Source organism: Saccopteryx leptura, chromosome 3 (genome assembly GCF_036850995.1).
Source record: "Saccopteryx leptura isolate mSacLep1 chromosome 3, mSacLep1_pri_phased_curated, whole genome shotgun sequence".
Classification (NCBI taxonomy): Eukaryota; Metazoa; Chordata; class Mammalia; order Chiroptera; family Emballonuridae; genus Saccopteryx; species Saccopteryx leptura.
In genome coordinates this window covers 335898868-335926085 of record NC_089505.1, presented here as the reverse complement: position 1 = coordinate 335926085, position 27218 = coordinate 335898868, and the positions used below count along the sequence as shown (strand labels likewise).

The window sequence follows — 27218 nt, the reverse complement described above, 5'->3', positions numbered from 1 at the left end:
ATAGCTCCATCGAGCCTCCTCCTCAGGTGCTAAAAATAGTTCAGTTGCTAGCGGCCCAAATGGGAAGGGCATTGGCCCCAGACCAGGATTGCCAAATGGATCCTGATGGGGGCACATGCAGGAGTCTTGTCTCTGTATCTCCCCACTCACTAAAAATAAGTAAGTAAATAAATAAATAAATAAAATAAAGGCTCTCCAATTATCACCTTTTTTGTAATAAACAAAATATAAATACTAGATGTCTTAAAGGTGATTGAAAAATAATAGTTTGAAGCATAACCTATTTTAAAGCCATTCTAGGGAAAATGCAGCAGCAGCCCACAAAAGGGCTGTATACTTCAGAGAGCACAGATCTGAGTAACCCAGGTATCTAGCTTAGAAGTAGTATCATTTTACAGAGACATAAAGTATAGAGAATACTGAGAAAATATGCATAAATGAATAAACAAACAAAACATCCTTGAACTTTATCTCTAAATAGGTATCTTACAGGATATGCTAAGATAACAAATCAAAACTGTTATTATTAGCAATAACTGAAAATCCTGGTCTATATATTATTAACTCAGTGGTTCTCAACCTGTGGGTCGCGACCCCGGAAAATACATATTTATTATACAATACATTTTAAAATAAAATATGTATTTCCATGTATTTCCAAATATGTATTTCCGATGGCTTTAGGCGACCTCTGTGTTTTGGTCGTTTGACCCCGCCGGGGTTGTGACCCACAGGTTGAGAACCACTATATTAACTGAAAGAAAATATGTATGCTTCAAATCAGTCAGATTCAAACTCTTTGACCTCTCTCACAGTAAAATATATTGCATCATTACCCAGCACAAGTGTACACATATGCAAAAGTTTCTTGAAATATTACTACCTTTCATTGCATGCTGTATACTATCAGGTTTTCTATTCTATACCACATATTTTTTAAATTCCCACCATGGCCCACTAAACTGCTTTTATAGTGCACTGCTGGTGCATTATTAAAAAAAAAAAGATATTGACTCATAGCCTTTTCCTATTAGAAAGTCACTCAACTTTCAGGGGTATATAACAACTATTGGCAACCCAAAATTTTTCTTAACTTTTCTAGATTTACGTAAATGTTCAAACTCTAAATTTGTAACCACAAATTCTGAAAGAAATAAATTTGCTCTAGAAAATTTTGAGAGCAAGAATGCATCTATACCATGAAGGAAGATTAATATGGTTGGTTCATGGGCAAGATAAGTTACCAGAAATGAGTCCTCAAATAACTGTATGCATTAACCTTGAAATAAAATGATTTACCATTATCCAACTGGATTCTCAAATTATCCCTTTTTATTCCTTTGGCAAGATTAAGCCTAGCTGCTCTGCCTCCCAGTAATTGCCCAAAAGTTCAGTTACTTCCTAAAGCAACTCCTTAACTGTGATTTATGTCAGCATAAAATAGGCTATGAGCCCTCCTATTGGGTAAGGCAGGAAAGCACATGCTAATCCAAAAGCTACGTCAAGTAGTTCAGGGAGAACACATCTCGGTTTTATGTCTCTAAAAATAGGATGTAAATTTTATGTTACATTTATGTTTTTATGTTTTATGCTCCCAAAACAGACCGATATTCTTAATTTTGAATATCAGTATAAATTCTAATACAGACTCTAAAAAGAACTGTGAAAAATCTGGGACTTATTTCAAGTACATACAGGTTAGCCCACAGAAGGTTGTTATCTGTGAAATTCACAACTGACAAAAGCTTTAAATTTTTCTTAAACAAGTTCTTTCCTCAGGAGAAAAGAATGTAATGAAACTCAAATGTTCAACCCAAAATTTATTCTTTGCCAGGATTGTGATGGAGAGAGAGCACTAAAATGAGTTGGTACAAGAAGCTTGAGGGGGATAGGTAATCAGAAGTTTTGAGGAGTAAAGAGGTTGCCCAATTAATAAATAAGAACAAGCTATAGTTTTAATTTAATTTACAGGTTAATTTAATATATCAGGAATTTTTCCTAAGGAGTCAATTAGCAAGAAAAAATTTAGAAAGTTCCAAAACCACCACACTACTCTAAATAGAATTCAAACCATTCAGTATTAAAATGTCTTCTGGCACCTTCTCCAGCCATAGCAATCAAAGCCAGAGAGATTAACAAGGCCTTTTAGGTAGAGAGTTCTAAGGGATACAAAGCATCCGAGTTAGCATCACTGTAACAGTAGGTAGAAATGTTCAATTCAAATGTCACTTAGAACAGTGGTCCCCAACCCCCAGGCCGCGGACTGATACCGGTCCATGGGCAATTTGGTACTGGTCCACAGAGAAAGAATAAATAACTTACATTATTTCCGTTTTATTTATATTTAAGTCTGAACGGTGTTTTATTTTTTTTAAATGACCAGATTCCCTCTGTAACATCCATCTAAGACTCACTCTTGACACTTGTCTCGGTCGGTCACGTGATACATTTATCCGTCCCACCCTAAAGGCTGGTCCGTGAAAGTATTTTCTGACATTAAACCGGTCCGTGGTCCAAAAAAGGTTGGGGACCACTGACTTAGAACACATGTTTGAGGGAGGAAGAAATGGTGCACCTAACTCCAGCCTCTTAGAGGTAAAGCAAATGGTGCCAAAAGACTGTCAAAATTAACTAGGTTAAAACCAGCACAAAGCCTACGGACCTTTGGCATAGAAAACAGTGTATAGCAATGTCACCTACCTCTCAGAAAAAAGAAGTGACTGATAAAATCAGAAGAGAAGTGACTGATAAACAATTCCTAATTATAAAAAGACAGCAATGTACTCTGGTCATAGAGCTAACATGTGATAGTGTTTTTTTTTCTTAATTAAATACTTTTCAAGGAACTTTTACTTAGAAGTCACCACTCTTCCAGGTAAATAAAAATTTCAAGAAATAAGCCCTGGCGGGTTGACTCAGTGGTAGAGCATCGGCCTGGTGAGCAGGAGTTCCGGGTTCGATTCCCGGCCAGGGCACACAGGAGAAGCGCCCATCTGCTTCTCCACCCCTCCCCCTCTCCTTCCTCTCTGTCTCTCTCTTCCCCTCCCGCAGCCGAGGCTCCAGTGGAGCAAAGATGGCCCGGGTGCTGGGGATGGCTCTGTGGCCTCTGCCTCAGGTGTTAGGATGGCTCTGGATGCAACAGAGCGACGCCCCCTGGTAGGCAGAGCATCACCCCCTGGTGGGCGTGCCGGGTGGATCCCGGTCAGGTGCATGCGGGAGTCTGTCTGACTGCCTCCCTGTTTCCAGCTTCGGAAAGTGCAAAAAAAAAAATTTTTTTCAGGAAATAGAAAAGGCGGTCTCACCCGGTTACAAAATTCTTTGTTTTTGTTAGTGAATTTTAGTTTCTAGAAACTCAGAACAATCTAGTATCTTTCCTCTGTTTATCAAAAGAAGCAAGGAGAACAAAAAACTAGGAGTGGGAAATCAGAGGCAAGTTTTGCAAGAAGATATATAAAAGAAACTTAAGAAACAACCTGCTGCAAAAGACATTCAAAATTTGAATGCGAGACATTCATGAGGGCTCTTTACTCAATCTGTTCTGAATTCATGAAACAGATGCACATGCCCCTACAGTATAAATATTTCATAGCACTAAGGAATACTGAGAGTGTGTATTCTGCAGAGGATTACACTAATGAATAACAATTAAGTTTGGCTTTATCAAGCGCACTAGAAGTCACCTGGTGGTAAATCAGGATCTGTGGGAGCAGCCTGCTGGATTCTTCGAGGTTTGACTGATGCTTTTGTGTTCTCGGTAGTACTACGGTTGGTAGAATTAGACCCGCAGCTTTCATGGTCATCCTACATTTATTTTACAGAAAGAGGCAAATAAGAATAAGACGGCCTTTATAAAACAAAAATTATTGTTAAATATCACACAAAGAGAATGATACAATAAAAGATGAATCTTTTATATGATAGCATAGCTTCAAATACTAGTGATATATTAGCAAATGAAAAAAAATTTGTTTGAAACTTCAATACAATTAAATGTAAAAGATTTACAATCATAAACAACAAAGAAAATTTTCATATCAACTTATATTCATTTTAAGTCAATGCAAAACAAACTTCACAATGTTTCATTCCACAAAACAATTTCACCATTCAATCTTTATGACATCTTCTGTTATTATGGGAGGATGTTATAGTCTCTAAATACTAAAAGACTATTACTGTGAATAAAACTTTACTGTAATTACTTTTAGTTCAACTTACATCCTTATAAATGTTTGCAGTCATACACTTCTGCACAACGTTAACATTAAAAGCACACTATTAATTTTTGAAACATATGGTTGTCTCAAAAGCCCAGAAGTAAAACACGTTCATTAAAGAGATGTGAAAAAGTTCCAAGTGAACTGCCAAAACTAGCATAATTATGAAAATATTTAACACTGAAACCATCTGAAATCACATACCGTATATAGATTACAGTGATGTCATAATAAACATTCCAGCCAAAATGCACTAAAACTACTGCAGCCCAATAAATCTGGCATGCACAGATGACAAACATTTTAAAGCAAAAGAAAGAACAAGTCGATTTTTTACTTTTAAAAAATTATTAGTAGAAAAGGATAAAGTGCATACACTAAATATGAGTTTTCAAATAGTTTTAAAAAGATACAGTGAATAAAGCTTTCTTACAAACTAGAAGTTTTTATTATTCAATAGAAAAAAACTAACTTTGTTTAAACAAAATTTATAATAAATCTGAAATTTCAATGTGCTTTAAAAATGAGCATTAATCACAATAATCCTAAAAATATATACTATGAGACCTGGCCAGATGGCTCAGTAGATAAAGCATTGCCCTGGCACACCGAGGTTGCAGATTCAATCCCCAGTCTGGGCATGTACCAGAAGCAATCAATGAGGACACACTAAATGGAACTAAGTGGAAAAACAAATCAAAACTTCTCTCTCTCTCTCTCTCTCTCTCTCAAAGAAAAAATTAAAAATACACACACGCACACACACACCATGAAACAAACATTACCAAATGTGTCAACCCTTTTCTCAACTATGGTTAGAAAACTATGGTTGCACATACAGTATAATTAGAAAATAACCCTTTTGATAATTGAACTTGTTTTCACTTCAATTATATTTTAATCCGATCAATTACAAATCAGCTTCCATTCAATCCTGCACCAACTAAATTAAATAAAAAATAAGGCAAAACAAGAATTATAATATTTATTATTAAAACTGTAATTACCTCCATCATTAGTTTGAGTTCATCGGTTTTTAACCAGTATGCATCACATTGAATAATTACATATTTTACTTCATTGAAGGTCTCTAATTCTAATAAAAGAAACACTGTTCTCAAATATACTAGCTAAAATGTTTTGAGATAATTTTTAATCCCAAACACATTTCAGTGATATCTTTCTTATTTAGGTTGCAATTTTTCCAAAATGTCTGCTTAGCATATTTCATGGCAAAAGAATGTTTTCTCTTCAGGACCACATAGCTATTTCTGAAAATATTGCCCTTTGCTCATGAAGCAAGCAAGAATGTCACTTCCTTACAAAAGTTCTGAACAGAGGAAAATGTGGCAAACACTATATGTAAATAGATCCATTACTTTCATACTAACAGATCATGGGGTCATGTATGTAGCATACTTTTCACCTTAGGCCACATAGGGCTAGTCAATTAAAATTTGAAAACCATCAACTACAAGATTCACAATGGCATGAATAAGATTGAGGACAAAACTTAAAACAGGTGAATGAGGCTAAGTGAATAGAGCATCAGCCTGGCATATGAATATCCCAGGTTCAATTCCCAGTCAGGGCAACAGGAGAAGCGACCATCTGCTTTTCTCCCTCTCCCTTTCCCCTTTTCTCCCTCTTCCCCTCCCACAGCCAGTGGCTTGATTGGTTTGAGCCTGGCCCCAGGAGCTAAGAATAGCTCGGTTGGTCAAGCATCAACCTCGGGCACTAAAAATAGCTCAGTACTCGAGCACTTGCCCCAGATGGGGTTGCTGGGTGGATCCCAGTGAGGGTGCAAGTGGGAGTCTGCCTCACTATCTCCCCTCCTCTCACCTTAAAATAAAAAAAGAAAAGAAGAAAACAGGTGAATAAATCATTCCAAGTCCTTGTTCAAAAAAGGTTGAAATATAAGAAAGAGTTGAGGAAGAAACTGAAAGGTGGAACTAAGAAGCAATGCACTTTATGCTCTTCAGCCTCATGGCATCAAAGTTCACAAACAAAAAAGGACTACGGCTCACCTGGCAGCCCTTGTCACCAAACTCCTAAAACAGAGAGTGAGGGCCTAGGAAATAAACTGCTACAAAGCTATTATAGACATTCACCTCTATTCTCTCCTGTGCCAAAAGTACACTGGCAATTGAAATATGCAATAAGGAATGTCTAAGAGTAACACTATACTTTGGAGAGTCAGAGCCAAATAAAGTCACCAAAGCAGAAGTACACACTTGGAGAACACAAGAGACAGCCAGGGAAAACACATTCCCTTGCTCTCATTATAAAAAGCAGAATCTCTGGTTCACCTCTACTCTGATGGCAATATTAATAAACTTAATTTTAGTCATTAGAGAAACACCAAGTACACTAAAGTAAAGGAGGAATTTGTATACCTCCAATATCTTCACACATCACCTTTCTCTCTCAGAGGCAGTTTCTACCCTCTCTCCCACCAAGGGTGTGGATAAGGCTTATTATGCAAGGCTGGGGAAGAAGAGAGTTGACATTCCTTAGCATTCTTTTACTTAATCTTCCCAAAGGAGGACTAGCAAAACTAACAGGCCAAAGCTGAACATTCATTAGGTTACATTAGAACAATGAGAAAGATCACTGTACTAAGTGTAAACACCTGTGTGATAGAGCCACTCTCATATCTCTGAGATACATGCTACTCAATAACAGGACCAGAGCCATTTTCCCCAGATGATACAATCAATAGCCATGTGTCTTCTGGCTTCTTTTCCCACACATAATCACCTGTCTGGGATACTACCCCAGGCAGAGAACAATCAAACTATGACACCTAAGAGCAACCAACACCTTAGGGAAATTTTGTTCTTTATGATTGTGATGACATCCCTTTTCTTCATATCAGGAGGTGAACATCATACTGCTAACCTCTCCTCCTCTTCTGTTTAAACTACTAAATTAGTTAGATCCACTTTTAGATCTGGAAGTTAAAATAGGCTGAAATTAAGGAAGAAAAGAACAAAAATATATACTGAAGCATTGTGGACTAAGCTACATTCCACCATCTAATTTTTAGCATGATTTACTAGAGGAAATTAGATGCTTGAACAGAATAATAAAACTGTACTTTGTTTTCTTATATATAACTTCTCTCAGCAAGAAATATCTAACCAAAAAAAATTATGTGTGAAGCAGTTTGAGAAAAACTAAGTTGTATAAATTGGTAAAGTACCTTATCTAGGTACTTTACTTACCTACTCGAGAAATAATACTTATAACAAGATTAAGAGCAATTTAGGTTAATGAGCAAATACATATGTCACAAAGAAACAAGAGTGACCTTTACTGAGCACATACCTGTGCCAGGCCTGGAATATTTTAAGGATGAGGCAGTTAGGGCTTAATGTTCAAAAAGGAAGTGAGAGAGCTGGGATGAACACCCAGATCTGTCTGACCAAATATCCTTTCCTGTAACCTCTAAACTTGAAAGACAGGAAAGCAGGAAGAAAGAAAAAGGGAGGGGACAGAAAGAGAGAAAAAAAGATAAAGCAAACAAATTTTTGTATTTATGGCCCCTCCAACGTGTCACCCACTGTAATAATCATGTTACATTCACATCTCTTAATCCTATTAACAATGCTGTGAATGAGATACTACTTCTTATGCAAAAGTTTTCCCATTAAAGAGGAGGAAACTTAAAGTATAAAGAAATTAAGTAAATAGTTCAAAATCACACTTATTAAATGGCACAATTCTAGCCACGTTTCTCTACTGCCATCACTATGAGAAAAGGCCAATTAAACAGTACAGTAAGTACTAAGTACCATATATTCTGAGAAGTCAGGAAAATGTCTCAAAGAACATAAGGTTTTAAAAGACTGTGCTCTGAAGAAAGACAAATGGGGGTGAGAGGTTTGAACAAAGGTAGAAAGGAAGAAAGCATGCGTCTTTTAGAAAAGAGAGTAACTAGTGCAATTTCAGTAAAATAGAGAGCAGTGAAATATATATTAGGCTGTAAAATGAAGCTAGCGCAAATGGTTTCTACCATGAGTATCAGTCCAAGAAATAAGCTTTGTTCTACATATAGGCAAGCAAATAGAACTTAATAGTGGGAGAATAAAAAGATGAAGTACTGCACTCAGGAAAAGGAATCTTCCGGATTATGTGACAGAAAGGAAATGCAGAGATCCCAACAACTGATAGATTTAGAAATTAAATCATGAGGGAAGTAACTATGAGAATTTTTTTTAAATACTAACAGCTTAAATTCAACATGTTTAAAGCAAAACTCATAAACTGTAACTGACTCTGTTCTTTTTCCCTTATCCCAATGCCCCCCTCAAATCCTCTGTCCTTTACATCCTAATTCAGACAATGACACAACCATATTCTCAGTCTCCTAAGAAATTAAGCATGCTCTAACTTTGCATAAACGATGAGAATGAGTGAAAATTTCAGGGTAGAAAGAGAGATGTTTGACCATGAATCATATTGGATAAATACTGTTCTCTAACTTCCACACTACCCAGGAAATAATCAGCTGATTTATTTGATCTAAATTTTAAAGTAAAATAGTGGATCCAATTTTAGATATGTGGCATTTCTGGTGAAGGTATATCGTACCAACATATATGTCCACAAGAAATTGAAAATGTACCAGCAAAGATAGAAACAGCACAGTTAAAGATTGGAAATTCCAGATAGAAGTGATAGCTGAAGTTACTAGATTTCCAGTAAAAAAGAAAAATAAGGATTTATGCTTCTGAAAGTACAACAGACTAGATAACTAGAAACACTGTGGGGAATGTAAACCAAAAGAAAAAAATGAAGCTAGACTCAAAGCAGTGATTCAGGCTGAAGAAGAAACACAGGTATGCTCAAGGTGCAAAAGCTGTCAGACGCAGCTGAGAAATAAATACAAAATGAAACCAAGGGACTTTGATTAAATTTAGCTTTAAATCCTAGCTCTAGAAATCAAAGATCTTGCCTTTCCCCCAGATCATCAGCAACCCCCAAGGCAGCAAAGGCAACAGCCCAGACTTGACTAAGGATCACAAGGTCTGGACCTCTGGCAGGCTCAAGATAACATCTTGACCTAAGTTGTTTCAGCTCCTGAGCCTTAAGGTAGAACAACTCCCTGGCTACTTTCCCAAAAAACCAAAGGGACACTAGAACAGACCTCAGAATTTTCCTCAAGACCTGAAAAATGATTCATTACCCTCACCTTACCTTCAACCAATCAGCTCCCAGCACAATCCCAAAACCCACAGTGACCTATGATTTTGCCCTGTATAAACCTACACGCAATGGGATAGAGTTCACTCTTTTTGAGCATTAGATTCCTGTTCTCCTGGGTGGCGCCATTCATATTAAAACAGCGAATCTTTCTCCAATGAAACTCCCAACGTTCAGTGTTTGACTCTGGTAGCACGGGGGTGGGGGGTGGGGGGTGGGGGGTGGGGGGGTGTCTTTCTGTTTCATAACTAAAATGTTCCATATAAGGCAGGAGACCATTATAAAACGCAACACTTCATACCAGTAATGTAGTGAAACCCCCAACACTTGAAAGGAAGCTAAAAAGAGCTGCTGCCAACGGCTGCCTGGACTTACACAAAGCAGCACGGCAAGGGAGTCAGAGAAAACAAATCTCACACATAACTACTGAGACAAGTAACTCTATATCATTCGTAGCAACATGCAGGAGCCCTCACTTGCCAAAATAAGACCTGGTTCTAGACTAGAGACCAGAGTAAGTAACTGTTAAACTACTAGAAAAGAAGGGATGAGCAAAAGAAGGGCTTGAGGGAGAGAAAAGATGGTGAAATGAAGAGATAGAGACCCTCCTAATCAAAATAACTTGACTAAACACTAATCAAACAAATACAAAGATATCTAATTCCAAGATAGCCAATCAAAGGAATCAATAAAATACAGTCACAATAAAAATTAATATTCTAGGACAGCCAATGATTTGGGATTCTCACAGAGAGATATGAATGAATAATATCTATATATACACATATAACATGTAAAGAAAGAAGAGTGTGCCCCTCCTATAGCATTGTGCTTTATTATAGAACTATTGTAATTTAAACAAATAAACCAATGCAACAGAATAGAGCCCAGAAACAGACCCAAATATATATGACTACTAGAAATAGGTCAGAAATGGCATTATAAATCAGTAGGGAAGAGTCCCTGGCTAACTGGCTCAGTGGTAGAGTGACAGCTAGCGTGTAGATGTCCCAGGTTCAATTCCTGGTCACGGCACACAGGGAAGTGACCATCTGCTTCTCCACCCCTCCCCACTTCTCTCCCTCTTTCTCACTCTTTCCCTCCCACAACCATGGCTTGATTGGTTCAAGTGCATTGGCCGAGGCGCTGAGGATGGCTCCATGAAGCCTCGGCATCAGGCACTAAAAATAGCTCAGTTCTGACCATGGCCCCAGATGGGCAGAACATCAGCTCCAGACAGAGGTTGCCGGGTGGATCCCGGTCAGCGCACATGTGGGAGTCTGTTTCTCTATCTCCCCTCCTCTCACTTGGGAAAGGAAGTAAAAAATAAATAAATAAATAGATCAATGGGGAAGAGAGACCATTCAAATAGTACAGGGAGAACTGGTAGGCCATATACCTTCCTCACACTACACATGAAACAAACACACATATAATACATATACACACATATGTATTCTAATAATTTAACTTTTAATCACTAGTCTTCTTCATGTCTCAAAATAAAGACTATGACCTCATTTATTAAAGGGCTTAAATTAGTTAGGTAATCAAGGTATCTGGTAATTAAATAGTACTTTACTTTTCTAAATTATCTATTTCTACATAAAGATAATAAAAATATAAAGAATAACTATACTGTTCACACTGAAAATGTCAACTCAACCTAAATGTCTAAAGGCTCTCTAAATTTTTAGTTATCACCAACATGCAACTTGCTATCACAATCAATCTAGAAAAGACAATGATATAGTTATCATTTTATGCTTTTAATGAAATTGAATGTCAATTTCAGACCATTTTTAAATTGTATTAAAACAGGGTGGCAAACTTTTTCTGTAAAGGATCAGGTAATGAATGTTTTAGGCTTCAAGCCATACAGATTCTGCATCAACTACTCCATTCTGCTGTTGCTCACTGAAACATGAAAACAGCAATAGACAATATGTCAGCAAACAGGAGTAGTTATGTTTCAAAGAAAACCTTTATTTACAGAAGCATGGAGTAGGCCCATGGGCTATCATTTCATGACTCCTGCTTTAACTTATATGTTGTTTCCTGACCAGGCAGTGGCGCAGTGGATAGAGCGTCAGGCTGGGATGCGGAGGACCCAGGTTCGAGACCCCGAGCTCACCAGCTTGAGCGCGGGCTTATCTGGTTTAAGCAGAGCTCACTAGCTTGGATCTAAGGTCACTGGCTTGAGCAAGGGGTTACTTGGTCTGCTGAAGGCCCACAGTCGAGGCACATATGAGAAAGCATCAATGAACAACTAAGGTGTCGCAATGAAAAACTGATGATTGATGCTTCTCATCTCTCTCTGTTCCTGTCGGTCTGTCCCTATCTATCCCTCTCTCTAACTCTCTCTCTGTCTCTAGAAAAAAAACAAACCCATATATTGTTAATAAAAATGTACAAGATAAATGATAATTCTACCCAAATTTTTTTTATAACATAGTGTTTTCATTATTTAAGACAAAAATATCAGACCACAAACATATCTAAATTATAAAGGAATCTATAAAACAGCCAGGGGGAAAACGGCACAAATTTTTTGTTTGGCAAAAGTATTCACAAGAAGAAAAGGCATTTCTACTGTTATCCATTTAACTAATTTTTAATAAATAAGTAAAAGTTTAAAAAGAAAAAGGAAAGCAAGTGTCAGTATGAAAATAAGCTGAAGATTCTAGAGACCTAAAGAAAAAGAAAACTAAACATTTCTAGAAATAACAATATATGTAACTGCTGTATATTATCAAAACAGCAGTCTAAACACACAAAAGTTAAAAATCTGGCCAGCACAATAAAGAAAATAAGAGTGAATAATAACTTGAAAAAATATATATATAAATGTAAGAGAAAAAAACATGGGACCATCTTCTAATCATATATAATTCCAAAAAATGAGAAACTCAGAAGTGTTCAGTATATAAGAATGTATATCACATAAACTTCCCGTAAGCACAGAATTTGCTCAATAGCATCACTTGGTCATGCAATAGTACTACTGAAACCCATTGAGATTTTAAGGATGTTAAAGGGAATGTAAAACATTAAAATAAAGATTAAAAGTGTTAAATTATACACTATAATAATATTATCAAGTATAAAATTTACATATTCTTAAGTATTCACATTACAATGATTCATTTCACTTAAACTGAAGGAGACTGGCTCTAAAGAAGAGCTATAGTATAAGTATGCCACTAAAAGAAACTGACAAGCCTTAGTGGTTTTTTTCCTTTAAATAAAGAACACTTCTTTACTTTATAATTGAAATACTCTAACATCTACTCTATACTTGAGTATCCATCTCTACTCACAGATATTTTAAACAATGGTTAAGAAAATATCTAAGTACTTTTAACTGTTTTATTTTTAAATGAAAGTTTATTTTAAAAGTCACAGAGTTAGAAGAAGTGAGCCACAAAAGAAAGAGGATCAGGAAGCAAATTACAGAAGCCAAAAGGGCCTTTGGAGCTTAGGAGAGACAAGGAAAAGGTGCATGGGGGAAGGGAGTGGGGAAAGATGTAAGCATGCTCCAGAGTCACCCCTTTAACTGCTGCAAGAGGACTATGTCATGGGCCACTCAGTGACCTAGATACAGTCTGAGAAATACACTGTTAGGTGATTTCGTCATGCGATCATCATGGAATGCACTTACACAAACTTAGATGGGATAGCTTTCTACACACCTAGGCTATTTGTTGTAACACAGCATAGTGTTTGTTTGTAGCTAACTTTTTTTATGAGTAGAAAGAATACAGTCTAAAACAATGATAAAATGTACAGTACAATAAAATACATAAACCAAAAACATATTTATTTATTATTATTATTATCAAGTATTATGTACTGTACATAATTGTATGTGCTATATATACTTTTATACAACTGGCAGGCAGTAGTAGTTTTTATACCAGCATCACCACAAACAGTGAGTAATGCATTATGCTACAATGTAACTATGCAATAAGAATTTCTCAGCTTTGTAATAATCTTACAGGATCACCAGTTTATGTGATCCATCATTGACCAAACATCCTTATGCGGCACATGACTATAATGTATTCTTATCTATTAAAAAATTAACATCCTGGCCAAGTTACTCTTGGTAGAGTACCATCCCAGCACATCAAGATCAAAGGTTCCATCCCTGGCCATGGCACAAAGGAAAAGAAATCAATGGAACTAAGTGAAGCAATGAGTTGATGCTTCTCTCTCACTTTCCCTTTTTTTCTCTCTCTCTCAAATCAATGGAAAAACTTTATAAAGTAAAATTAAAACAGGCCCTGGCTGGTTAGCTCAGTCGGTTAGAGTGTTGTCCCAAAACAAGGTTGTGAGTTCCATCTCCGGTCAGGGCACATACAGGAAGCAACGAATGAATGTACAATTAAATGTAACAACAAATGAATACCTTTTCTCTCTCTCTATCTCTCTCTCTCTCTCTCTGTTCCCCCCTTCCTCTCTCTCTCTCAAATCAATTTTTAAAAATCAAAACATAGATACAATAAACTTATTTTTCAGAGCATATATTGTGTATTTTAGCCTCATTTGAAAATAAGAAAAAGCCCTGGCCAGTTGGCTATGCAAGAAAGTGTTGGCCCGGCATGTGGAAGTCCCAGGTTCGATTCCTAGCCAGGGCACACAGGAGAAGCGCCCATCTGCTTCTCCACCCTTTCCCCTCTTCTTTCTCTCTCTTTCTCTCTTCCTCCCCTCAGCCAAGGCTCCACTGGGGCAAAGTGGGCCCAGGCGCTGAGGATGGCTCTGTGGCCTCTGCCTCAGGCACTAGAATGGCTCTGGCAGCAGTAGAGCAACGCTGCAGATGGGCAGAGCATCACCCCCTGGTGGGCATGCCAGGTGGATCCCGATCAGGCGCATGCAGGAGTCGGTCTGACTGCCTCCCCGCTTCTAACTTCGGAAAAATATCAAAAAACAAAAAAAAAGAAAAGAATAATAATGATAACTTATTTTGTTTCTTAAAGGTATATCCAATCTCTTATTGGCTTTTCTTTTCAATACATATGAAAATTCTCTATTAATGTGAACTACCTAATAAAACCATAAATAACATTCTCCCCTCCTTTTGGTACTGCCATTCACACTGTAAATATTAAAATATTTTATTTATACTCAATAATGCTATTTCCTATCTTCCTATAAAACAAATGCAATTCAGAAGCAAATAACAGTTCTACTAAAGTTGTTAATGAGATCTAATTTGGGGGATGTTTGCATTCAAACTAGCTGAGGCAAACAGTAAGACATGCCAGGAAAGCTAAACAGTGCACTGTTGGGCAGATAAAATGTATTATGCTCACTTTGTAAAAGATAACGCTGCCCGCGTGGAGATCGTTGCCCAGGTGATATTAATGTGTGTTGGGGGCAGGCAGGATCGTTGTAGCCTGGGGCTTGGTTTTGGGATTAAGCCTTTCCCACCCTTTTTGATGTGGGGCGGTACAATCCAATCATGCCTCAGAGAAGTGACTTTGTATTAGAGCAGGGGTCCCCAAACTACGCTGTGGGCCACATGCGGCCCACTGAGGCCATTTATCCGGCCCCCGCAGCACTTCTGGAAGGGTACCTCTTTCATTGGTGGTCAGTGAGAGGAGCATAGTTCCCATTGAAATATTGGTCAGTTTGTTGATTTAAATTTACTTGTTCTTTATTTTAAATATTGTATTTGTTCCCATTTTGTTTTTTTACTTTAAAATAAGATATGTGCAATGTGCATAGGAATTTGTTCATAATTTTTTTTATAGTCTGGCCCTCCAACGGTCTGAGAGACAGTGAACTGGCCCCCTATGTAAAAAGTTTGGGGTCCCCTGTATTAGAGACTTCCCTATTTTGTATATTGGATTAAAGGTTTGGATTTCTACACTATAAAATGGGGGCAGAACGGGAGCTTGCTCTCTTGGTTCCTGAGATTAATATTAGAGCAGAGAGGAGAGCAGAGAAAGGCCACGTGGAGGAGGCCAGGAGAAGCAACCAAGATGGCAGAGTGTTGAGTGAGAAGCCAGTTTGTGCAGAGTTTGTGCAGGGAGAAGGAAGGAGATGGGGAACAAAGGTGAATCAAGTCTGGTGAGCTAGAAACCTTTGATTCTAGGAAACTCGGATAAGTCAGTAGCTTTGTGAGCACTGAATGTGAGTGGGATTTTGGAGCCCAGTGTGTGTTTTTACTTGCCCGCCAGGTGCAAGCTAGAATTAAAGGTGATGGCCCATCAGTTCTTGGCTCCGTTGTTTCTTTACCGACTGTCCGAATCCAATGCGAACCTGCATGGGCCAGGCAGCAGTAGTAGTAGCCCTGGCCACTGGCCATACAACATGCATGGGCCAGGCTGCTGTGATGGTAGCCATGCCTACTGGCTTTGCAGGTACAAATAATTCAAGAAGCTTTGCATTCACTATTCATAATCATCACAAACATCCTCTAAGATATTGTCATTCTCATTTAAAAAATAAGGAACATAAATGAGAACAAACAGCCTATCTAAAGTGAAAATTCTTGATAAATATTAGAGTTTGTTAACAAAGTGCCCAAAGAGTTCAGAAAAGAAAAGTGTGAAAATAAAGAAAACCTCATTTTAAAAGAAGTCAAAAATACCTGAAGGAGGAGTTTTCATGCACCTACCACTGCTTGCAGCCTACACATAACTAACAGGAAGAAGAAAGATAATTACTTTGACATGGGAGAACATTTTTCACCGCTGGGGTTCATCTCCAGCTTTTTAGAGAAGAAAGGAAGATACCTCCCTGCCACATTAACAATGCACTAACCACAACTTGCAGCCAATGAGAAACAGCCACAACCTCGAACCCTTGTTCCTCTCCAATGAACTCTTGTCTCAAACAATCGTCTCCAATTTCCTCTTAAAACCTAATACAGCCCTGGCCAGATAGCTAAGGCCGGTTAGAGCATCGTCCCAAAATGAAAAGGTTGACAGTTCAATTCCCGTTAAGGTAATATACAGAAACAGATTAATGTTTCCCTCTCTCTCTCTCTCTCTCTCTCTCCCCCCCCCTTCCTCTGTCTAAAACCAATAATTTTTAAAAAAAAACTAACACAAGCTAATATTTCCTTTGTCTCTTCAGACTTGCATATGGTGTACTATAGCCTGCTTTCCCTATGTTGCAATTCTCTATAAACAATAAACTCATTTTGCTGGTTAAATAACTATTTTACTTCTGAAACAAACAGAAGCAAGTACTTTAAGCTATTCCTATTACTCTATCAACCTTTCATCTTCTAACAGCTCACAATCATTCGCTCCAACTTTTATTTCTTTTGAATACAAAGTTGATAGAGCTACTATGAGAAAAGCTCTAACAAAAAGCAGCTAAATAGGCCCTGACTAGATAGCTTGGTTGGTTTGTGCATTGTACCAAAGCACAGAGGTCTCAAAGCACAGAGGTCGCTGGTTCGATGCCCAATCAGGGCATATACAGTCCTGTCTCTTTCCTGCTCTTTTCCTTCCTCTCTCTAAAAGTCAATAAAGTAAATTAAATAAAAAAGGAGGGTGAGTAGGAATTACCCCAAAGGTTAAATCCAGAAATCAGAATTTTTAAGCAAAGACTTTTTCAAACAAACAAAAACTGATAAAATTTGTAGCAAGATGAAATGGACTATAAAAAATATTAAGAGGATGATCTTCAAGCTAAAGTAAAATGCTGTTAAATGAAAACTTGAGTCTACATAAAGGAATGAAGCCTGACAAAAATAACAAAGTCGTTAAATACAGAGACATTTTTTGGTTGTTAAATTCTTAGAAATTGACAATTTAAAGCAAAATAGTAACAACAACGTATAATGGATTTGTAACATATATAGAACTAAGAATTAAAACACTAGTACGAATTATGGCAGAGGATAAGAAGTATACTGTTGTAAGAATACTAAAGGACATTATCCATGAAGTAGTATGCTATAATTTGAAATCAGATGATAAGTTAAACATGGATATTGTCAACTCAAAACAAAAACTAAAAAAATAAAAAGGTATAGGGAATAAAATAATAATGAAGGTGAAATGTAATGACAAGACATATTCAACTACTACAAAGTGGCAGGAAAAGAAGAAATAAAAAGGAACAAAAATTAGACAGGACAAATGGAAAACAAATAAAAAGCATTATAATTAAACCTAACCATATTAAAAATTACATAAAATGTAAATAATCTAAAACACTCCAAAAAATAGGCAGAAATTGTCAGACTAGTAAAACCCATCTATAATCAGGTTTTAGAAAACTTGGTTCAGATATAGACTAAGTAGAGTTTCTAAATACTACTAGATATGTAAGTTTCAAAAACTTTGGCAAAAATAAACAGGTTGAACAAAAAAATAAAATTAGCAGTATCTAATCATTAAAACAAAAATCAGAGAACCACTGCATTTTACAGATTGAAAGGAAACCTATAAAACTTGTGAACCAAACAGAAATAAAAATACTTGCCTGACCAGGTGGTGACGCAGTGGTTAGAGTGTCGCACTGGGACGCAGAGGACCCAGGTTAGTAACCCTGAGGTTGTCAGCTTGAGTGCGGACTCATCCACCTTGAGCATGGGCTCACCAGCTTAAGTGCGGGATTGCTGGCTTGAGTGCAGAATCATAGACATGACCCCATCCATGGTCACTAGCTTGAGCCTAAAAGGCCATTGGATTGAAGCCTAAGGTCACTGGCTTGAACCCAAAGTCACTGGCTTGAGCAAGGGGTCACTCACTCTGCTGTGCACCCCTCCACCCCACCCCACCCCCGTCAAGGCACATATGAGAAAACAATCAATGAACTAAGGAGTTGCAACAAAATAAATGATGCTCTCATCTCTCTTCCTTCCTGTCTGTCCCTATCTGTCCCTCTCTCTGTCTTTCTCTCTCTCTCTGTCTCTGTCAAAAAAAAAAGACTAGAAGATGCCGTCTGTGCTCTTCACTATATTTAATGCCGTGATGCTTCAAGGCTACAGGTGAAAAGGGAACTTGTAACTAACTACCAGCAAGCTGCAAAGTCACAAACCAGTATTTTCTATTCTGTTCACAGTATTTAGACATATAAATATAAGAGTCCACAACACTGAACACTAAAACTAACATTATACGAGCACTTTTATTACAACCTCATATTTTAATTAATTCATAATATTCTTAGAAAGTCCTTCATGAAACTAAGACTTCCTTACTTGTCTCACTTTAAGTATGACTTTCATCTTCCTAAAATAAAAGTTATAGAAGAATAAAAATACCCCAGCTCAAAAAAGAAAAATCTTTCCAAGGATAAAACAAGTACAATAAAAATCTTTCAAAAACATCCAACCTGGCAAATAAGAATTAAAATTTCCTCAGTAAGTTAAAACAAATTTTTTAAATATTTAACCAAAATCCACTTCATGCTAAGTTTAGTGTTCATGTGGCTTAAATCTCAAGCTTATACACCAGTGATTTTCAACCTTTTCATCTCATGGCACACATAAACGAATTACTAAAATTCTACAACACACCAAAAAAGGTTATACAGGGTGGGGCAAAAGTAGGTTTATAGCTCTTTATATGCAAAATAATACATTAATAAATAATAACATACAGAAATAAACTGTTTCACATACTTATCACTATAAACCTACTTTGCCCCACTCTGTATTTTTTGCCAATCTAACAAAAAAAAAAGGTAGGTATAATTTTGATTCTTTCATACCAGATAGCTATTGTTGTGCTGGCTATTATCATTTTTTTATTGGACAATCTAAGAAAAAAACCATCAGTGTTCCTGACTAAATAGTCAGATATTGCATGTTTTAAAAATTCTTGCAGCACACCAGTTGAAAATAGCTGTTATATATAACATAGGGAAAGATTCTACAATTTAAATCAATGTATGTCTTTTTTAAAGAAACGGGTCTTTGCAACAATGTTATATTCCAACTAGCTAACTCCTCTTTCCACTACTTCTAATGGGGAAGCTGTAGACACAGGTAGAAGTTAAGAAACAATGATTTCTTCTGTTCTCAAACTTTTAAAGCACATAATACAATTTGAAACAAATTTATCTTCGTATTCATCTATCCAAAAGTTATCTGTTTGTAATTTAGGTTTTTTATTTCCTTTCCAATGTTTTTAAATCAGTTATTTCAGCTCAAAAAAAATAACCTACATCTAAAACAAAATATTTTGCCCTGGTTTTCAAATTTTCTATGCTAAAATTAAATTCATAAACCACTAAAGATATATCAATTTTTCCTTAAAACATTCACAAGGAGAGAAAAGTAGTCTCTCATTAGTCACTATATCATCAGTATTCAGTACAGCATTCAATAAAGATTTGTTGAATGAATGAACTTTTCAACTTTTCCTTCAAATAAAGAAAATTAAGTACTAAAATGATCATTTAATACATGGTTTGCCCTCATTATACTAACTATAATGAGCTTGACAGACAAGTCTTTATCTAAAAAAAATTCTAAAAAAGAATTTAAATTAACAGCACACTATCCCATCCCAATCATCTTAAACCAAAATTCCAGAAGTCAGCCTAGAACTTCAACTCCCCCTCCACATTTCCTCCAGAATCGTGCCCAGGTCTCCACGCCCACAGCCCATGACTTAGTTCTGTCTGGTCCCCATCATTCTCCTCCTAGAAGATCACAAAGTGAACCTAACTACTCATTATTATCTGAAATAATGTTCTCCAATCTATTCCTCCATTCTGAAAAATCTGTCAACTTACTAAATTCAATCAAGTTGCTTACTAGCTTAAAATAATTCAATGACTCTCTATACCAGTGGTCCTCAAATGTTTTTTATCTAAGGACCTTTTACCTTCTTAAAAATTACTGAGAGCCCCAAAAACCTTATCTGTATATGGATTATATCTACCCATATTTATCACACGAGAAGTAAAAAAGAAGAAAATGTTCAAATACAGGTTTTATATATATTATTTTATAATTATTTTTAAATAACTCCATCACGTTATATTATAAATTATAAAATCAAGTTTATATGCTTTATGAAAAATAGCTGTATTCTCCAAACAAAAAGAGAATTACTAAAAAGAATAAAATTATTTTAAAATTCTAAAAAATTGGCCTAATAGAAAATAGTTGGATTTTCAAATCTGCTTCTGCCTTCAATCTGTTATGATATCGCACATCAAGTATCCTCTGGAAAATTCTACTCCACTCTCATTAATGAATGATAATGAAAAGAAGTAAATCCTGTCTAGTATTATTATAAAAACAGTTTTAACTGCATGTATACCCTGAAAACACCTGGGAATCCCTAGGGGTCTTCAGATCACACTTTGAGAACCACTGGATAACAGTAAATTTTAAACTCTCTTATATGTTACACAAAAGTTCATGATCTGAGAGATTCATTGAAATAGATAGAAAACAGATTTGAGAAAATTTCCCACAATGAAGCCCCAAGAGATAAAAAAGATTAAAAAAAACATGAAAGGTTAGGATGCAAAGGACAGACCGAAAAGTTCTAAATGTGAGAATGGAGTTTCAGAAGGCAAAAACAATAAAATATGACTACATTAATATTCAAATAATAAGGAGGAATGTCACAGGCATAATCAAAACCAATCCATAGATATAGGAAACAATAAATCCCCAGGAGTCATTCATTTCAGAGGCGCTGCTGTAAAACTGAAGAATACCAAAGACCAAAAAAAATCTTAAATACAACTAGAAAATATATATACATTTTACAATAAAATGACAACACTGCTAACTAAAAGACAAAAACCTCAGCTGCAAGAACAGAACCATTTCAACAGTGAAATAACATTTTCAAAGTATTTAGAGAAAATAACTGCCAATCTGATACGAACAAATAAATTATCGTTGAAAACTGAGAATGAAAGACACTAAATCAGCTATAAAAACCTCCCAACAATCACAAGTCCAAGACCCAATGGCTTCACCAGTAAATTCTACCAAACATTTAATTAAGAATATCAATCCTTCTCAACTGCTCCCCCACACACAAAATAAAGAGGAGGGAACACTTCTAAAAGCATTTCACAAGGCCAGCATTACCTGATAACAAAACCAGATGAGGACACAAGAAAATAAAGTTATAGGCCAATATACCTGAAGAATACAGATGAAAAATATTCAACAAAATATCAGCAAACCAAATTCCACAATACATTAAAATAGTGATTTTCAACCGCCTGAACAGGCAGCATGATAGAGTGTCAGCCTGGGACACTGAGGACCCATGTTCAAAACCCCAAGGTCACCAGCTTGAGTGTAGGCTCATCCAGCTTGAGCAGTGGGCTCACCAGATTGAGAATGGAGTTGGCTGGCTTGAGTATGGAATCATGGACATGACCCCCATGTTCGTTGGCTTGAAGCCCAAGGTCGCTGGATTAAACCCAAGGTCACTGGCTTGAGCAAGGGATCACTGGCTCAACTGGAGTCCCCTGGTCAAGGCGCATATGAGAAAGTAATCAATGAACAACTAAGGTGCCTCAACTATAAGCTGATGCTTCTCATCTCACTCCCTTCCTGTCTGTCTGTCCCTGTCTATCCCTCTCTCTCTCTCTCTCTAAAAAAACAAAATTCTGCAGCACAACAAAAAATATATTTTTTGCCAATCTGACAGAACAGTATATATTTTTTTCTTCTTTTCTAAGTGAGAGGAGGGGAGATAGAGAGACAGACTCCCGCATGCACCCTAACTGGGATCCACTCGGCAACCCCCACTTGAGGGTGATGCTCTGCCCATATGGGGCCATTTTCACAACTGAGCTATTTTTAGCACTTGACACTGGGGCTCATGAAGCCAACCTCAACGCCCTGGCCAATGCACTCAAATCAATCAAACTATGGCTGTAGAAGAGAGAGAAGGGAAGAAAGAGGGTTAGAGAAACAGGTGGTCACTTTTCCTGTGTGCCCTGACAGGCAATCAAACCTTGGACATTCAAACACCGCTCTACCACTGAACCAACCAGTCAAGCCAAAAATAGGTATAATTTTGATTCATCGACACCAAACAGCTATTGTTTTGTTGGCTGCTAACATTTTTATTTGACAAAAGGGAAAAGAGGTCAGTGCCCTTGACTACATAGCCAGGTATTGCATGTTTTAAAAATTCTTGCAGAACACCAGTTTAAAATCATTGCATTAAAAGGATTATACCCCATACCAAGCAGTATTTATTCCAGGGATACAGGATGGTTCAACATACACAAATTAATTAATGTGATACAACACATTAACAAAATTAAGACTATATAATCAATACAATAAATACAGAAGCAATGACAAAATTCGCCCATTTATGATAACAACTCTCAGCAAAGTGGTTACAAAGGGAATGTATGTCCACATAATAAAGACTATATATGATAAGGCCACAGCTAACATTATACATAAGAGTGAAAAGCTGAAAGCTTTTCTTCTAAGATCAGGAACAAGACTGCTAACTCTCACCACTTAAACTCAGCATAGTACTAGACTAGAAGTCCTAACCAAAGCATCCATATTGAAAAGGAAAAACTAAAATTATCTTTGCTTACAAATAACATTATCTTACATATAAATAACTCTAAAGACTCCTACCCAAAAAAAACTATTAGAAAAACTAATTCAGTAACGTTACAGGATACAAAATCAATATACAAAAATCAGTTGCATTCCTATACACTAATAACAAATTATCAGAAAAAAAAATTAAGAAAGCTTTCTCATTTACAACAGCATCAAAAACAATAAAACAGGAATAAATTTAACCAAGAAGGTGAAAGAACTCTACACTGAAAACTATTAAGACAATGATGAAAAAAATAGATGAAGACACAGAGAAATGGAAAAAGATCTTGTATTCTTGCATTAAAAGAATTAATATTGTTAGAATGTCTGTACTAAGGAAAGTTATCTTACAGATTCAATGTAAAACCTATTACAATTCCAATGGCATTTTTCATGTAAATAGATAGAATTCTAAAACTCATATAAAATCACAAAAGATCTTGAATAGCAAAGCAATCTTGAGAAAGAAGAACAAAGCTGGACTTTCACACTACCTGACTTCAAATTATATTATAGAGCCATGATCATCAAAACAGCATGGTCCTGGCAAAAAAAACAGACATACAGACCAATGGAACAGAACTGAGAGCCCAGAAATAAAACCACATATAAGTGGAGTAATTATCTTCGACAACGGAGCTAAAAACACACAATGAAGAAAAGAAACACTCTTCAATAAATGATGCTGGGAAAACTGGAAAGCCACATGCAAAAGAATGAAACTTGACTACAGTTTGTCCCCCTGCACAAAAATCAATTCAAAATGGATCAAAGACCTAATTTAAGATCTGAAACAATAAATTACATAGATGAAAGCGTAATTAATAAACTCATGGACCTTTGCCGTGTAGAAAAATTTATGAATTTGAGCCCAAAAGCAAGAGAAGTGAAGGCAAAAACAAATGAATGGGACTATATCAAACAAAAAAGCTTCTGCACAGCAAAAGAAACTGACAACAAAACAAATAGGCAGCCAACTAAAATGAGATGCTATTTGCAAACAACAGCTCCAATAATGGGTTAATATCTAATATATATAAAGAACTCACAAAGCTCAGCAACAAACAAGAAAAACAATCCAACTGAAAAATGGGGAGAGGACCTGAACAGACACTTCTCCCAAGAGGACATACAAATGGCCAACAGATATATGAAAAGATGCTCATCTTCACTAGCTAGTCGAGAAATGCAAATCAAAACTATCAATACAATGAGATACCACCTCACACCTGTTACATTGACTATTATCAACAAGACAGGTAATAGCAAATGTTGGAGAGGCTGTGGAGAAAAAGGAAGCCTTATTCACTGCTGGTGGGAATGCAAATTAGTACAACCATTATGGAAGAAAGTATGGTGGTTTCTCAAAAAATTAAGAATAGAACTACCATATGATCCAGCAATCCCTCTACTGGGTATCTACTCCCAACACTTCAAAACATTAGTATGTAAAGACACATGCACCCCCAGTTCACTGCATTATTCACAGTGGACAAGACATGGAAACAACCAAAGTGTCCCTAGATAGAGGATTGAATAAAGAGAAGTGGTACATATATACAATGGAATACTGCTCAGCCATAAGAAATGATGACATAGTTACATTTATAACAACATGGATGAACCTTCAGAACAGTATACTGAGTGAAACAAGTAAATCAGAAAAAGCTGCCTGACCTATGGTGGCTCAGTGGATAAAGCGTCGACCTGAAAATGCTAAGGTCGTCGGTTCAAAACCCTGGGCTTGCCTGGTCAAGGCATATATGGGAGTTGATGCTTCCAGCTCCTCCCCCCGTCTCTCTCTCTGTCTCTCTCCCTCCCTCTCTCTCTCCTCTCTGAAATGAATAAATAAAAATAAAAATAAAAAAGATTGGCAAATAAGTGCTCAGAGGTAAACTAGTGTGTCATGTCCCATAGCTAGTAAGTGGAGAAGATAAAATTAAAAAAAAAGAAAAAGCTGAGAACTATATGATTTCACACATAGGTGGGATATAAAACTGAGACTCACAGACACAGATAAAGTGAACTGGTACCAGAGGAAAGGCAAAGGAGAGTGGGGGAAGGGGATGACGGATGAGGGATGGGGTTGGGTGAAGGGTATAAAAAGGGACAAATGTAAGGTGACAAAAAATGATTTGAGTTTGGGTGATGGGTATACTACATAATCAACAGTTCAAATGCTATAGAAATGTTTACCTGAAATCTATGTACTATTATTGATCAATGTCATCCTGTTAAAGTTAATTTTCTAAATAAAATAAAACAAAAAAGAAAAGAAAAAAAACGGTTCACAAGTAAAAAAATCTGTAGGATCTAAAGGAGGTTATGAAGTGACAATAGATGTCTCTCAGAGTTGATAGCAAAAAGTTAATAAATATTTTGAGTGAAATAGCAATATACTGAAAATAATTCAAAGTAAACAAGGTGACCTTTTAGTTCACCTAACACAACTTGGTCAACTTCTCATTGAGAAAACTCTCTATAATTATAATGATTACAAAAACATATTAAGAGCCCTGGCCTGTTGGCTCAGGGGTAGAGCGTCAGCCTAGTGTATGGATGCCTCGGGTTCAGTTCCCGACCAGGGTACATAAAGGAAGTACCCATCTGCTTCTCCACCCCTCCCCTTCTCGCTTCTCTCGCTTCTCTCTCTCTCTCTCTCTCTCTCTCTCTCTCTCCTCCTCCTCCTCCTCCCTTCCCGTAGCCATGGCTCCATTGTAGTGAGTTGGCCCCAGACTCTGAGGACGGCTCCATGGCCTCTGACTCAGGTGCTAAAAAATGGCTCTGGGTGTAACTGAGCAAGTGCCCCAGATGGGCAGAGCATCGCCCCCTAGTGGGCTTGCCAGGTGGATCCCAGTTGGGGCACATGCAGGAGTCTGTCACTGCCTTACTTCCACTCACTACAAAAACATATATATATATATTAAGGCAGTTTATTACAACTATTATCACTAGTAACACTCAAATCATTATATTACTGTATTTTGAGGAGAAAATTATATAATAATCTTAGTGATACTATTGAAGTGCATTGAAGAGTAGGATAACCACTAATGTTGGCAGAATTAAGTTAATTACAAATTAGACATGCCTTCTCAACAAGGTATTTAGCAATATTGTATTTTTGTAATAATCTTTTCTGAATTAAACCACAGATTTCTAACTTTTAAATTGTATTTTATTGTATTCTCATATATTAATGATATTACTTTTAACATTAATATCTATAACTCTAAAAGATCCCTTTATTTAACCTACCATCCCACACTAATTTTATTTAGAATATAAGTCTTTTATTGTGATTCTACGATATAACTTGAAACAATTTAAATTTTCCAGTTCTACTAATACATGTATAATTTTTAACTTAAATTCCTACTTTACTAATCAAAACTTAATATAGGAAAATAACCTGTTTAGGAACGTGTTTCATCTATTATGTTTTTCCTGAAAAATTAATTCCAATCACTAGCAGAAAACCAAGTATTACTCTGCAGGTGTGCACTGCTAAACAGTTTGTCCAAATGTCAGCCGCAATTCTCACAAATCTTTTCTACCTCAATATTTTAAACATCTGTAAAAAATACTTGGTGAGAGTGGTTTACAATCATGACACTTTGACCTTTTGATATACACACACCACAAAATTCAAGTCTCAAATACCATGCAAACAGGAAACCTGATCATTCCTGCAGTAGCCATGTGCATGGTCCAATATCAAATATTAGTTCTAGGTGGCACTAAGTCATGTGTTACAAGTCTTTTTCTGCAGCCTCTATAATTAGTTGTAATTTGCCTTTGCTAAAATGTGTTTCTTATAGGACATCTGGCCTTGAAACTTCTACCTACACATTGAAAAAATACTTCAGTGTCTGGATTATTTTTCCCTCATAATGTGAAGTAGGGCATGGGTGGCATAAACAAGTCCAGAAGTTTTTTTAAAAAACTGAATTCCGGCCCTGGCCGGTTGGCTCAGTGGTAAAGCATCGGCCTGGCGTGTGGAAGTCCCAGGTTCGATTCTCGGCCAGGGCACACAGGAGAAGCTCCCATCTGCTTCTCTACCCCTCCCCCTCTCCTTCCTCTCTGTCTCTCTCTTCCCCTCCCGCAGCCAAGGCTCCATTGGAGTAAAAGATGGCCCGGGCACTGGGGATGGCTCCTTGGCCTCTGCCCCAGGCGCTAGAGTGGCTATGGTCGTGACAGAGCGACACCCCGGATGGGCAGAGCATCGCCCCCTGGTGGGCATGCCAGGTGGATCCCAG

The 27218-nt window shown here is 36.8% G+C and overlaps 1 protein-coding gene across 5 annotated transcripts in view; it reads right to left on the bottom strand.

Annotated features, from left to right (window-relative positions):
* VPS13B (vacuolar protein sorting 13 homolog B) overlaps nucleotides 1-27218 on the bottom strand; it is an 887459-nt gene that overhangs the window by 841899 nt on the left and 18342 nt on the right. For all 5 annotated transcript variants that reach the window (XM_066379210.1, XM_066379212.1, XM_066379209.1 and 2 more), the window contains exon 4: nucleotides 3681-3801. In XM_066379210.1, the coding sequence (XP_066235307.1) occupies nucleotides 3681-3801 (121 nt within the window). The remainder of the gene's footprint in view (nucleotides 1-3680; nucleotides 3802-27218) is intronic.